We start from the raw sequence: 13,833 nt of genomic DNA, 5'->3' as shown, positions 1-13,833 counted from the left end.
TAGTTTAAAGCAAAATCATACCGACGCTTAATAGTGCTTTGGTTAAATCTAGCACAAAACCGACAACCAGATACGTTGTGATCAGGGCCTAGGCAAGGAATACAGTAAGAATGAAAGTCCTTATGAAGTATTTGCTTCCCACAAGAAATACAATTATTAACTTTTTCTGACATTGGTCTGGAGCAAGAAAAAAAGTTTCCCCAACGGGCTACTTAGCTTTATTGAAGACTTCGGATCTGAAACTCACCGCGTGGCAAGAAAGACTAAGTAAAATGGCGTTGACTGCTACTTTTATACCCCTGACGACCTAATGTCAGGGAAAGGGCGACAGCAGCTGATGCAGGACCCAAGACTTTGGAATTCAGGCTGGCTGAGGGCAACCTGCCAGCAGGATTACCCAAATGTAATGACTGCAACAGTGAAACACTAAGAACATCCAAGAGGTGCAAGTTATTGAAACACTCCTTGAGATAGTGTTACTTAACAACTTTTTGTATTTCAACAATGAGTTATATCTACACAGAAGTGGTGTGGCTATGGGAGCTGCATGTGGTAGCAGTTTTGCCAACACCATAATGGCTTACTGGGAAAGGTCCTTTTTGTTCAACTCTCTCACCTTTAATGATCATGTAGTCTGGTACACTAGGTACCAGGATGACATGTTCTTTTTATGGAGGGGTGAAGTAACTCTGATTGATGGCTTAATCAGTGAAATCAAATCCTACACTATTTTTTGGACTTTACATTCCAAGTAGGTATTGATTACATTGATTTTTTAGACATTCACCTAGTAAAGGACCTTAATAATCATAGATTTAGAGCTACCATTTACTGTAAGCCAACCTACTCTAATGCCTTTTTGCATTTCTCTACTTGCCACACATTACATAAAAAAAAAGCAGTAGTGAAGGGTCAAGCAGTAAGGGCTGCTAGAATGGTTACTGATTTTGATGACTTTATAGCAGAGTGTGATCTGCCAAGTTCTATGTTTCACAGGAGAGGTTACCAAACAGCTTTTGTGGGAATGATTTTTGAAGAAGTTATTGGAAAAAAGACATCAGGTTATTTTACCCCTTTGCTACACAAAGGCCATAACATGGTAGGCTCCCCCACACAGAATGAAGTATTCCCCATTTTTTCAGGCATGCAGGGTGGGGACCAACCTACCAGACTTTTAATAACTTACTCTCTAGATTCTCAAGTTATTAGATTGTTAACAAGAATGCTTTCATCTCGGATGATCCCTACTTTAGAAGTCCTTTGGGCCTAATACCTCAATTAACATTTAGAAGACGGGTGAACTTGAAAGGTTTAGTTGAAAGGCCAAAAAGAATTTCTAAACTGAATACAGGCATAACAAAATGTGGGAGATGCCACCAATGCAAGTTTATCAAAGTAACCAATAAAGTAAAAATTAGAAACAAGGAGTATTACATGCATGACAGATATAATTGTGACTCTCAAGGTGTTGTATATGGAGCTATTTGATGGGTGTGAAGCATTCTATATTGGGAAAACAGAGAGGAAATTAAAACAATTACGAGCATGAGTACAGTATTATGAATAAAACTAGTACTAGTGCCCGAGCTATACATACTCTCACTTTTCCCAGCCATAACTTTCATTTGCTGTTTTACAACTAGTGGAACACAACCGAAGAGGGGAACTTAAATTAGAAGAGGCCGAGTTAGAGTGGCAGATTGTAACAGCTGCATACACCTTTCCAGGGCTGAATGAAGCTTTATCTATTAAACGTTTGTTGAAACTGAAAGCCCTGGCAAGGTAGGCCTATTGACCCATTTACTTAATTTAATTAATTATATCTTTGCACACATATTTGGTTGTTACTTAGCATCTGCTTTTAGTGTAAGAATACACAATATTGTTATGTGTAAAAAAATTGTTGGATGCATGCATTTTTTATATTTGTTGTCCACCACTTGTGTTCACGTTCACGTAGATGTATGGTATTTTATTTTCACAATATTATTCTTTTAGCTTATTTACTATCTTTCAACTGATAATTTGTTTTCTTGGACGTAATTGTTAAACTTTTATGAATATGGAACATTATTATTTTCATATGGTGAATGCTGCTTTAAATGTAACCTGTTGAATGACATGTTTCTGGGCTGTTAGCCCATTGGTTTAGATTTCCTGTGAAAGTATTTTTGAACTAGGAAGTTACGAGTTTTTAATTTGTCTGAAGAAGCTGATTCACTTGCTTCAGTGAAAGCGCTTATGATTATTAAACTGTTGGATATTCCGTTGCTTGCTCGTGAGTCTTTTTCTTTGGTGGACAACTGCCACTAACAGGCTTTACAATAAGAGGAAGAAATTGATATCAAAGATTAAGAGGGAGTGAGACCTAAACTGGAAACACCCCCTTGTCAGCTTAAACAAATAACACTTCTTGTGAAGTCCTCCAAAGCAAACTACAAATCCAAAATTAACTTCCTCAACTAAAGACAACCATAAGGTGTTCTTTAGTTACATCCGTAACATAAAAGGAAAGGCCCAGATTTGTGCCAAACTGGTGGTTAATGATACCACATATACTGAGCCTGTGGATATAGCTAACCTGTTGGCTGACAGGTTTGAAGAAAACTTCATTCACCTATTCCAGTCACAAGTACCAAATGACATCCCAGTCACCTGTCAATGGTCTGCTCTTTATAGATAGAGAGGGTGTTCCCTACCTTGTAAGGCCAGGAACACAGTATCTATGGGACCTGACAACATCCCAGGCTACATCCTATAGGACCTCCAACAAAAATTTGCAACACCAATGGATACTCTTTTCAATCACAGTCTAAACACCGGTTTCATCCCAGTCGAGTGGAAAACTGGTCACAATTATTCCCCTGCAAAAGGGTGGTTCTTCCACTAACCCTGGGAACTATAGACCTATTAGCCTAACCAGCCTTATGTGCAAGGCCATGAAGTAAATCATCGTGGACCTTATCAACAAAGATATAGGTAATCTCCAAACATTTGACCCTACTCTGTTAGGATTTATCAAAGGGAGTTCATTGCCTGTTATACCCGGTGGACTTCAAGACAGTCACCTAGGCCCTGGATGAGGGGGAAATCTGTGCATACAACCTACCTAGACTTGGCCAAGGCATCTGACACTATTCCCCACTCAGGCATCATTGACAAACTCACCCAGCTAGGTATCGAGCATTATATTGTTAGATTGGTCGCCAACTGGCTCAATGATAAGAATCCATACAGTCAAAACAGGGGAATCCACCTACAAACAGACCTGTAAACAGTGGTGTTCCACAGATATCAGTCCTGGGACCTCTACTGTTTGGCATCTATTTCTCCAAAGTAAAAGCAAAAACTAAAGGTCTGTGACTTGACAATGTTTGCTGATGACTGCAAACTGGGAGCAGTCACAGAATCTCCAAATGATGTCAACATCCTACAAGAGGGTCTTACATAAAGAAATGATTGGTGCCAAATTCACAGCCTTAAACTCAATGTAAAAAACTGCATCATCCCTTTTGGTAAGGGTGATGTTCCTGCTAACTATCACATCAATAGCAACACCTAAGAACATACTCAGGTGTTGAGAGACCTGGGCACTCAGGTTGACAGCAATCTCACCTTTGACCACCATGTCTCTACAGTGTTAAGAAGGGCATTCTGTATTGCTCACCTCATAAGTAAGGGCATTGCTTCCAGAAAAAAAAAAGTTATAACCTCCTTGTACATCTTCCCTCATCAGGCCAATAATTAAAGTAAAACGCCCCTTTTGGTATGCACCGCTCCAAGGCAACTGCATCAACTGGAGAGACCACAAAGGTTCCTCAAGGAAAATTCTAGGTGTTCAGCATATGTCCTATGTGGATCATCTGAAATAACTGTCACTTGACTGTTTCATACAGACTACTCAGAGGTGATCTCTGCCTTGCACACAATGCAATCTCTGATCCTTCTTTATTGGAAATGCTGCATCTCTGCAATTCAATGGCACATGGGTTACTAGCTCTAAGGACCTTAACCTGGTATGTGATATAAATAGAATCAGCTTGAGGGAGATTAGTCTCCCAGAGGTTATCACACCTTTGGAACAGACTCCCACTTCATGTCAAACAGACTCCCACTTCATGTCAAACAAAGCACCTCATTAGCCCTCTTCAAAACACAATGTGGACAACTGGATAAGTAACTGTAAATTCACCCCAGGGGTTTCACCTGTGTCCCTCCAAGACAGAGGACATAGGTGCTGATCGTGGAAATAAGGGTAGAACTTTGCTAGGCTTGCAAGGGTCCTAGGGCCATTAGCCTAGTAACTTTCTATGATTCTGTGGTACTAGAGCAGTGATTCTACAAGAGACCTGTTGTGCATGTATCAACAGTACTCAATTTAGTAATAGGTTTACACAGAGAACCAGCTGTTAACAGATTTAATGGTAGAGAAGTGTTAGCTAGCAAAGGCTGGAAATAAGTGAGGCAAAGTACACTTAAAAGTCACAATACAAAACATGTCGACTTAAAAGTGACGAGAGACAGAAAAAGAGATGCATATAGCGGATGTCATACATACAAAAAATGTATGAACTACTTGAGGATGAACTAAAAGTTCACTAGGTCACAGCATAAATGCTCATGAAATATAAAAAGCTAAAGGAATTTCAGAAAAGTGTACAGACACAGAAGCAGAGATAAAATGCTAAAAAGAGGTCACAGGAACCCCTGCAGATGGAGAGAAAGGCTTTGCCTGGTTCAAGCCCAAAGGTTTACAGTGCTCAGAAAATCCTAACGTTTCTAGTTTGTCTGAGTTTATTGGAAAATACAGTGTTAGGATGCCTCAACATCATGCTTATCCCCTACACAATAAAAAGACACTATGCACAATAGTCTACAGAGGCACTATATATCCCACATGAACATTTGTTGGTACTACTTCTAACGTAACAAAAATACTTGCAATTCTCAATATATATTGCTAGAAGAGCTGCTACTAACCTTGACAGTCACCACTGAAGACAGCAAAAAAAAAAAAAAAAACACACACACACTTCTTAAAATCAGCCTAATCAGTCAACAACTGCATGCTAAAGGTGACTATTCAGTTGCTGTAGGTGAATTGCATTAACATTTTAAGCTTGAGAGGAGAATCTTAGCATGCATGTCAACAACACATACTACGAGTTGTGACTGGAGACCCAATCATAATTCCCTTGTAGTGCCTGGCGCTTTAAATGCTTCACATACTACAAGTTACAGAAATAAAGGAGAGCGCGAAAAAAATCTGTAGATGTTAGAAGTGTTTTACTCGCTCTGAAAGCCAGTAAAGCACTTGGTGCTATCAGACAATAGTATACCCGTCAACTTCTTTGCTGAAGAAAACTGGTCAAATACAAAAATTATGTGAGACACAAAGGATCTAAATCAGGGACAGTTTTTAATTACTACTCTAATTCACTAAAAAGTTAATAGAAGGGGCCTTGCATCAACATGCACTTTTTAAGAAAGAAACTCTAGTGAGTGGCATTACTAACTCACTAATCTTTAGTGATTTTATATATGAAAAATCAACAAAAAAATAAACCCACACATACACGAAAACATACTCGGAGGCTATAAATAAAACTCTGCAAAAGCAAGAGAGACCTCCAAAGCAGACATCCAAGCAAACTCCACCCCCCCCCCAACACAAACCATGAAACACATACTTCACAAAACCAGTGTGTCACGCAATCACAGCCCTTAAGGCAAAACAACATACCCAACACACTAGTAATAGGTGACTCTATAGTCAGACACACTGCTGTCCCACTCACTAGGCTGAATAAGGGGAAGGTTACGGTTAGCTGCCTGTCGGGTGCCAGGATCCACCAAATAACACAAGCACTCAGGTCACTCCAGAACAAGTATAAATATGACTGTCGTCATTCCCATGTTGGTGTGAATGACTCGAGCCGTACCTCCCTGGACTAAATGAAGAGAGGCATGGAAGAGCTCTCTGATCACGTGGCCGGTATGACCCTGACCCAGAGTAGCATCCTGCCCTCACCAAGAATGACACCACGGTATAAAGAAAAAAATTATCAATTTCAACAATTGGCTAAGTTTCTGGTGCCATTCAAAGGGGATCTAGTGTCTGTCTACCTGGGATAACATGGTCGACAAGCCACACTGCTTTGCTATTGACGGCTTGCACCTGTCACCCTTAGGCTTTCGAATACTGGCCAAGGCTCTTGCCATCCCCATAGTGCCTTTTTTAGGCAAGGCTCAAAAGACAAACCCACCGCCATAAATAGCACAAGTAACAAAAAACTGAGGGTAATGCTACTCAATGCCAGAAGTCTAAACCTCAAAATGCATGCACTCGAGGCACTCCTCAGTATGGAGAAAAATCGATATATGTGCAGTAACAGAAACCTGGTTTAAGGCTCCAGAGAGCACCCCAGCACTACCAGACTACAACTCTTACCATACATTTCAGCCACAGAACCCGGACCGAAATACAAATGGCGGGGGCGTATCCATATTCATCAAGGATACCCAAACCTCCAGGTTAGTGGCACAGCATGATGCTTCAGAGATCAACCACGTGCAATCACAAATTGACCAAACTCAATCTACACCTACTCCATAAACTCACTTGAAGTGGTGATATACATCCCAATCCAGGACCCAAAACATCAATCAGCCCAAACTTAAATTGGCTAAATCCCCACACCACAGAGCTACCTCAGCTATCCTCTTCTTAAACATTAATGTAAGAAGTATACGTAACAAAATTCATGCCCTTCATGCCCTACTAGCTCTATACAAACCAGATATCGCTGTGTTAAACTGAAACATGGCTCAAACCACAACATTACAATAATGAGATTACTGCCCTGGGTTACAACATTATCGAAAGAGACAGATCAGAGAAAAAAAGGCGGGGGTATTGCAATATTATTCCAAAATTATCTTGCCTTAGAACACCTAGATTACAATACCCATGAATTCAAAGATGTAGAACTAATCCATGCCAAATTAAAAATAAGTTCCAACAAACATAATTATTGCAGGTGGCTATATACCACCAAGCAATAACATTACTGTAATAGAAAGCCTGCTTAATTGGACCTCCAACTCCCTTCCACATGAAACCATACTATTAGGAGACTTCAATATTGACTGGCTTAACTGCTCCAGCCATAACCCCTTTGCCTTCATAAACCTCCACAAAACTATAACCACCCACAGTCGAATTGACAAAACTTCCAAACGCCAGTCCATCTTAGACTGGATCCTGGTATCTGACCCCACTCTTGCACAGCAATCTGGTGGTCTTCCAGATACCCTAAGTGACCATCATGCAACCTACCTAATTAGGAACAGATCCCAAACCATCAACCAACCTATCCTCAGAGTAGTTAGAAACATTTATGTTATAGCTACTGATCTCATCAATAGTCTAAAAAGCTGTAAATGGACCCCCCCTAAAACATCTACCTCCAGACGATGCCGTTGAGTACTTTAACACAACCTTCATAAAAATATTAAACAGTCATGCACCCCCCCTAGAACCACTAGAATAAAAACTAACTATGCCCCATGGCTAAGAAAAGATACTAAAACTATAATGAAAGGGAGGAACAAGGCCTGGATTCAATATCAGAAAAACAAAACCACTACTTTGAGACAAAACTATGTAGAGCTCCGTAACAAAGCCAAAAAACAAATCAGACTAGACAAATCCAGCTACTATACAAGCATGCAAGAAAAATATGCTCACAACCCACAAAAATTCTGGGCCTCAATAAATGGTATATTGCATCCAGGAAAGTCCACGACTCCATCCCCTGTGCTTCCACATAACCATGAAAACATACCTACTCAGTTTAACAAATTCTTTACCGAACCAGTCCAGACCCCTTGCCAATGCCCAAAATAGTACTAGCAACCCCACACCAATAACTACCCCCAACCCACCCCAATACACAAAACAATAGCCCCAGTTTTCACCTCCACTCTGTATCCACCAAATCAATATCTAAACTCCTTGGTAAACTTAAGCCAACCACTCTAGCAGCTGATAAGCTGCCAGCAGACTTCCTTCGGATCTCAGCTGAAGCTATAGCCTATCCGGTCTCTATTCTCATAAGATCTTTCTCAGAATGCAAAGTCGCCACTTCATGGAAAACATCATATGTAATTCCACTGCACAAAGGAGGCAACTGCTTGAAGCTCACCAACTATTGCCCAGTAGCAATCCTATCACCTTTATCCAAAATATGAGAGTTGTTCATATTCAACTAGTACAGTACCTCCAGAATAACCTACTCTCCATATCCCAGCATGGCTTTAGACCTTCCCATAGCACCACAACAGCACTATCATTCACCAACATAGTTAACCACCACAGAAACAATGGTCTATTTGTTTCTTCCATATTCTTAGACCTATCAAAATCCTTTTACATGGTAAATCACAGTCTGCTTCTCAATACCCTAATCCACCCTAAATATAAGTCCCTCCTCTATATCATGGTTCAGCAGCTAGTTATCTGCCAGTCAGCAAGCAGTCCTATGGCAGGACCAAATGTCCCCCCCGTCACCAGTAACCATAGGAGTCCCTCAAGGATCCATCCTTGGCCCATTGCTGCTGTCTCCATTTACAAATCAGAGCTCTTCATCCTCTCCCACTGCCTCAATAGTACAATATGCAGATGACACTACCCTCATATGTGCTGCCCCTACCCTTAGTGAACTGCAAACCCTTACCCAAAATAACTTCACCCTAGCCGAAACTTGGTTCACCAACATAACACTTCTTAATCCCAAAAAAAAAAAAAAAAAAAAAATTCTTTTCAGCCCTGGCAAAGCTTCTCCCCTAAATAAGAATTTCACCATTAGCTCCAAAGGAAACATTGAAATCAGTCCAACCACACACACTAAACTGCTAGGCATAGAAACAGACAATAACCTGAGGTTCGACACCCACATAAAACAAACCATTAAGAAAGTTAAAAAACTTGGTCTCCTCTACATGAACAAACAGTTTATGACTAAATGCACCAAAGTAACCATCACAAGGACTCATCTTCCATCCACCCTCCTCTATGCCTCTCCCATCTTGACCAATCTCCACCAAATTGATATAAATAAATTGGAATCTTGCTACAACAAGACTGACAAGTTTGCCACTGAAGCCTCATATAGGTCCCACCACTGTCTATCCCTTAAGCAACTCAACTGGCTTGAGTTGCCTCATATACTTCTACTCAATCAACTCTCTATAGCGCACAGACTCTACTACCTTCCTGAGAACTCCAGCACTTCAGCAATTAATTCAGACCCACACTCCCTCTAGAGCTTTAAGATCTAGTAACCAGAACCTTCTAAGTCATCAAACATAAAAACGAAGCTGGCAAGTCCCTCTTTGCCAACACCATTGCCAAAACCTGGAACATACTACCAAGCTAAATAACTTCTACCACCTCCTTTAGTCAATTCAAAAAACTCCTGAAAACCCACTAAGTAACTGGCTATGCTCATGCCACTCACCAGGCTAATCCATACCAAGAGAATTTGCCAAGATACAGCTATGTATAAACAGTTTCTCCCCTGAAAGCTTCCAAACCTGTATACATTTACCTTACAAAACTTATAACTGCAAAAGAAAACAAAAAATATACCTCTGTCTACTATAAGAAATGTAGAATCACTAGCATGATGCCCTGTTGTGTGTATATATGCTATATGTATGTTTATTAATCACCAGCATGTTGTCCCGATGTGTATATATGCCATATATATGTATGCTCTACTTCATTTTACTCACATGTAATGTATTGCAATGTTGAGCTTTTCTCCCCAGACCTCCGCTGCAAATAGACCTGTGTCCAGTCAGACTTTCCCAGTAAATAAATCTAAAATAAAATAAAACAAAAAATAAAAACTAACCACGGGCAAAACTGCAATTCAAAATGTAGCTTGCTACAAATCACCCACCATGTCCCAGGACCCCCCATTCTGCGTTTCTGGAAACAAAGGTCCTACCAAACACCCTAATATTGGGCGATTTCAATTAACCAAAAATTAACTGGGAGAATTACTCGAGTATTAACTCCCTTGCCCAACATTTCCTAGAATTTATAAACTCAAACCCCCTGGATCAACTGGTCAACACTCCCACCAGAGGGAGCCACATGTTGGACCTGGTCAGGTCATCACCAACATGGGTGACCGGTGTTCCACTCCGGAGGTCAACCTCTCGCTGGTTAGATCTGACCATAAATAAATCACTTTGGATATTCACACACACACACACACACACACACACACACACACACACACACACACACACACACACACACGCACACACACACACACACACACACACACACACACACACACACACACACCCGGACAGAGAAACTGTGAAAAACTTTTCAAAAGCAAACTTCACGTTACTCAAGACAGAGGTGGAAAGTTTGAAAGCCCCCATGCTAAAGGATAACGCTGTCCAAGCTGCAAAATCCTTCACTAATGCATTCTACGGGTACCTACAAGAAAGCATGGATTGTGCTATCCCAAGCAAAACCAAGACTCACTCCTCCAAGAAAAGGAAACCAGTCTGGTGGATCCCTGCCATAAACAAACTATACAACAGGAGGAGGAAACTAGTACAGAAGAGAGTAAAATCCCAAGAAGGGAAGACATCCCTGATCAGTATCAGCAAGAAACTACGATCCCTCAAATCATCCAAGGCAAGCTTCGAAAGAAAAATTGCCAAGGACTCCAAAGATAACCACAAGGCATTCTTTAGCTATGTCAAGAATCTAAGAGGCAATGCTCAGATCTGCTCAGAGTTGGTGCAAAATGGCACAAAATACACTGAACCGACATCACAAACATCCTGGCAGACAAGTTCAGTGCAAACTTCACCCCCCCTCTCACCCCCAAAAGGGCCCATTACCATACCAGAAGAACGTACAGCCCCTGAAACCACAGACACTCTGGTTAAAACAGCCCTCTCCAAAGCCAAAAACACAGCAAAAATGGGACCAGACAGTGTCCCAGGCTGCGTCCTACACAAGCTCAAAGACAAACTAACCCCTCACCTAAACACACTGTTCAAACTCAGCCTCTCCACAGGCTACGTGCCCATAGAGTGGTGCACAGCAAGTGTTATTCCGCTCCATAAAGGTGGAGCCACAATAGACCCCGGGAACTATTGCCCTATAAGCCTGACTAGCTTGGTCTGCAAGGCTATGGAGAGCATCATCATGGAACTCATTAACAGAGACATTGGGACCTCCAAACACTGGACCTTACCCAATTCGGCTTTGTTAAGGGCATATCATGCCTCCAGAACCCGGTGGACTTCTTTGAGACAGTTACCAAGACTACAGACAAGAGAAAGGTGGTACACACAGCCTACCTAGACCTCGCAAAGGCCTATGACACCATTCCCCATTCTGGTATTATAGACAAGCTCACCAGCCTGAACATAAACCCCTATGTCAAAGATGGGGTGCCAACTGGCTCACGGACAGAACCCACATGTTAAGAGTTGCAGAAGCTAGGTCCAACTCTAAACCAGTTACAAGTGGCATTACCTAGGGCTCAGTCCTAGGACCCCTCCTGTTCGGCATATACTTCTCAGAGGTACAGGCAAGCACAGGAGGATTATGGCTGACCAAGTTCGCAGACTGCTGCAAACTAGGGGCTATAACCGACAATCCGGCCGACACGGACATCCTCCGAAAGGGTCTCACTAAGACGGATACCTGGTGGCAAAATCCTGGCCTCAAGCTAAATGCCAAAAAGTGCATAGTCACCCCCTTTGGAAAAAACAAAGAACCCACAAACCACCACATAGGTGGTCTCCTAAATACAGAAGATGTAATAAGGTATCTGGGGACCCAAGTAGATAGCAATCTCTCCTTTGATAATCACATTGCCAAAGTGATTAAAAAATCCTTCTATGTGGACCACCTAATCACAAATGGGTTCACATCCAGAAAAAAAAAAAAAAAAAAAAAAAAAGGAGGTCATTGTGCCACTCTACTCATCACTCATCAGACCCATCATAGAGTACAACACCCCATTTGGGATGTACCTTACAAGACACCTGCAACAGCTGGAAAGACCACAGAAGTATCACATCAAGAGGATCACTGGCCTCAAACAGATGCCCTATGCAGCTTGACTGAAGAAACTCCAGATGTACTTGGTTGCATACTGCCTCCTCAGAGGTGATCACTGCCTGACATACAAGGTCATGTCCAACCCAGAATTGATGGACATGCTCCACCTAAAGAAAACCATATCCCCTTGAACCACATGCTCTAGGGATCTAAACCTCACCGCAACAATAAATAGGATGTGCTGGAGGGACAGATTCCTGTCCCAGAGACTTCCCATGCTTTGGAACAAGATTATAATCTACATTAGGCAGAGCTCCTCGCTAAAGAGAAACCTTGATGAGTGGATGGGAAACAGAATGTTTACCCCAGAAATCACTTCAGTGGCTCTGCTGGACAAAGGCACAGGGAACTAATCTAAGGAGACAGTGAAAGCCAACACATTCTGGCTAGGCTTATAAATGCCTTCGGGCAGGCAGCCTAGTACCTGACAATGAACCTATAATATTTTAAGATGGATTGGATAAAAAATGTCTGGCAAAAATAAGATAATGTCGATAGAGCTTGAGAGAGCAGGCATAAAGTAAATGTCCCCTCTGGCAGAAGGTAAAACACCTTTTAAAGCTGTTATAACCCTAGCTCTGCCACTTTTTTTTGTTTAGAAGTGTGGTAGAATGAAGCTCTATCAGCCTTTAAAAGAACAGCTTGACTTCCGTCACTATTCTCTGCTCACCAGCGCAATCCCTAATACAAGATCCAATCGTCAAAGTGCTTAGGGGTATGTAACAAATTTCTCTTAGGCATCCTATGCAATATTATGACTAGGTCTTGCATAGGCAAGTGCTCAACAATTTTATCTATTTTCTTATCTAGGAGTGTATTCTATACACATTAATGTTCTAGTTTCTTTTATTCTGGGGAGTGTTTTTGCAGGTCTTGAAACTTTTTAAAACAGGTGCTCCATCCCAGGTTAACTACTATTAGGAGTCACAAAATTTGCAGAAAATAATTTTTACAACAGTTTATTGCAAAACACCTTGCGATGTACTCTCCCCCCAAAGCACCTCACACAAAAAGTCACTTTGCAAAATAATGCACAATATGTGCAGCATAAGGCTATGATGTGCTGGGCTTAAATGTCATTCGTCTCAACATACACTCAAAATAGAATGTTTCCTAATTTTATAAGTCACGATCTGAACATCTGTTTAGAAAACTACAACATAACCATTTTAACAAAAAGAAAAAAGAAATATTAGAAATAATTTGTCTCATATTCAGCTGGCTTCTGGGTAGGCTTTCCCCATCTTATCATGCAGATAGGACCGCAGGAAAACAGAATTACTTGTCCCACCTAGTAAATAATAAATTACAGAAACAGAAGAAATCAGAAACAAAACTGTTAAAACATTAAAGTAAGTCTCGCTTCCACCATTAGCAAGACATAAATGTATAGCTTACAAATATGTTAGACATACGCAAAAATGTGGAAAAGGGGACTATGGATGGATGGACACATACATGTATATAGTACATAATGCATATGTCATGGGTGCAGTATATTACTGAGCTGGGTTTCACAGAGTACAGGACCAAAACCTGACTAGATGATGCCTTATAAATGACACACAGACAAGATTGTAAAGACCATATGAAATGCTTTACCTTGTGACAAGGATCAACAGAACATATCTCAGTTATATCCAAGTCATGGAGGGCTCAAAAGG

The 13,833-nt window shown here is 41.1% G+C and overlaps 1 protein-coding gene across 1 annotated transcript in view; it reads right to left on the bottom strand.

The window, feature by feature from the left end:
* NELFB (negative elongation factor complex member B) overlaps positions 1-13,833 on the bottom strand; it is a 529,115-nt gene that overhangs the window by 409,775 nt on the left and 105,507 nt on the right. Inside the window, 1 exon segment of the mRNA XM_044058168.1 lies at positions 13,772-13,824. Coding sequence (XP_043914103.1) covers positions 13,772-13,824 — 53 coding nt within the window.

Source organism: Protopterus annectens, chromosome 16.part0, assembly GCF_019279795.1.
Source record: "Protopterus annectens isolate FY-2018-M chromosome 16.part0, PAN1.0, whole genome shotgun sequence".
Taxonomy (NCBI): Eukaryota; Metazoa; Chordata; order Ceratodontiformes; family Protopteridae; genus Protopterus; species Protopterus annectens.
The sequence above is the reverse complement of the archived record's forward strand: the minus strand, read 5'-3'. Positions and strand labels throughout refer to the sequence as shown.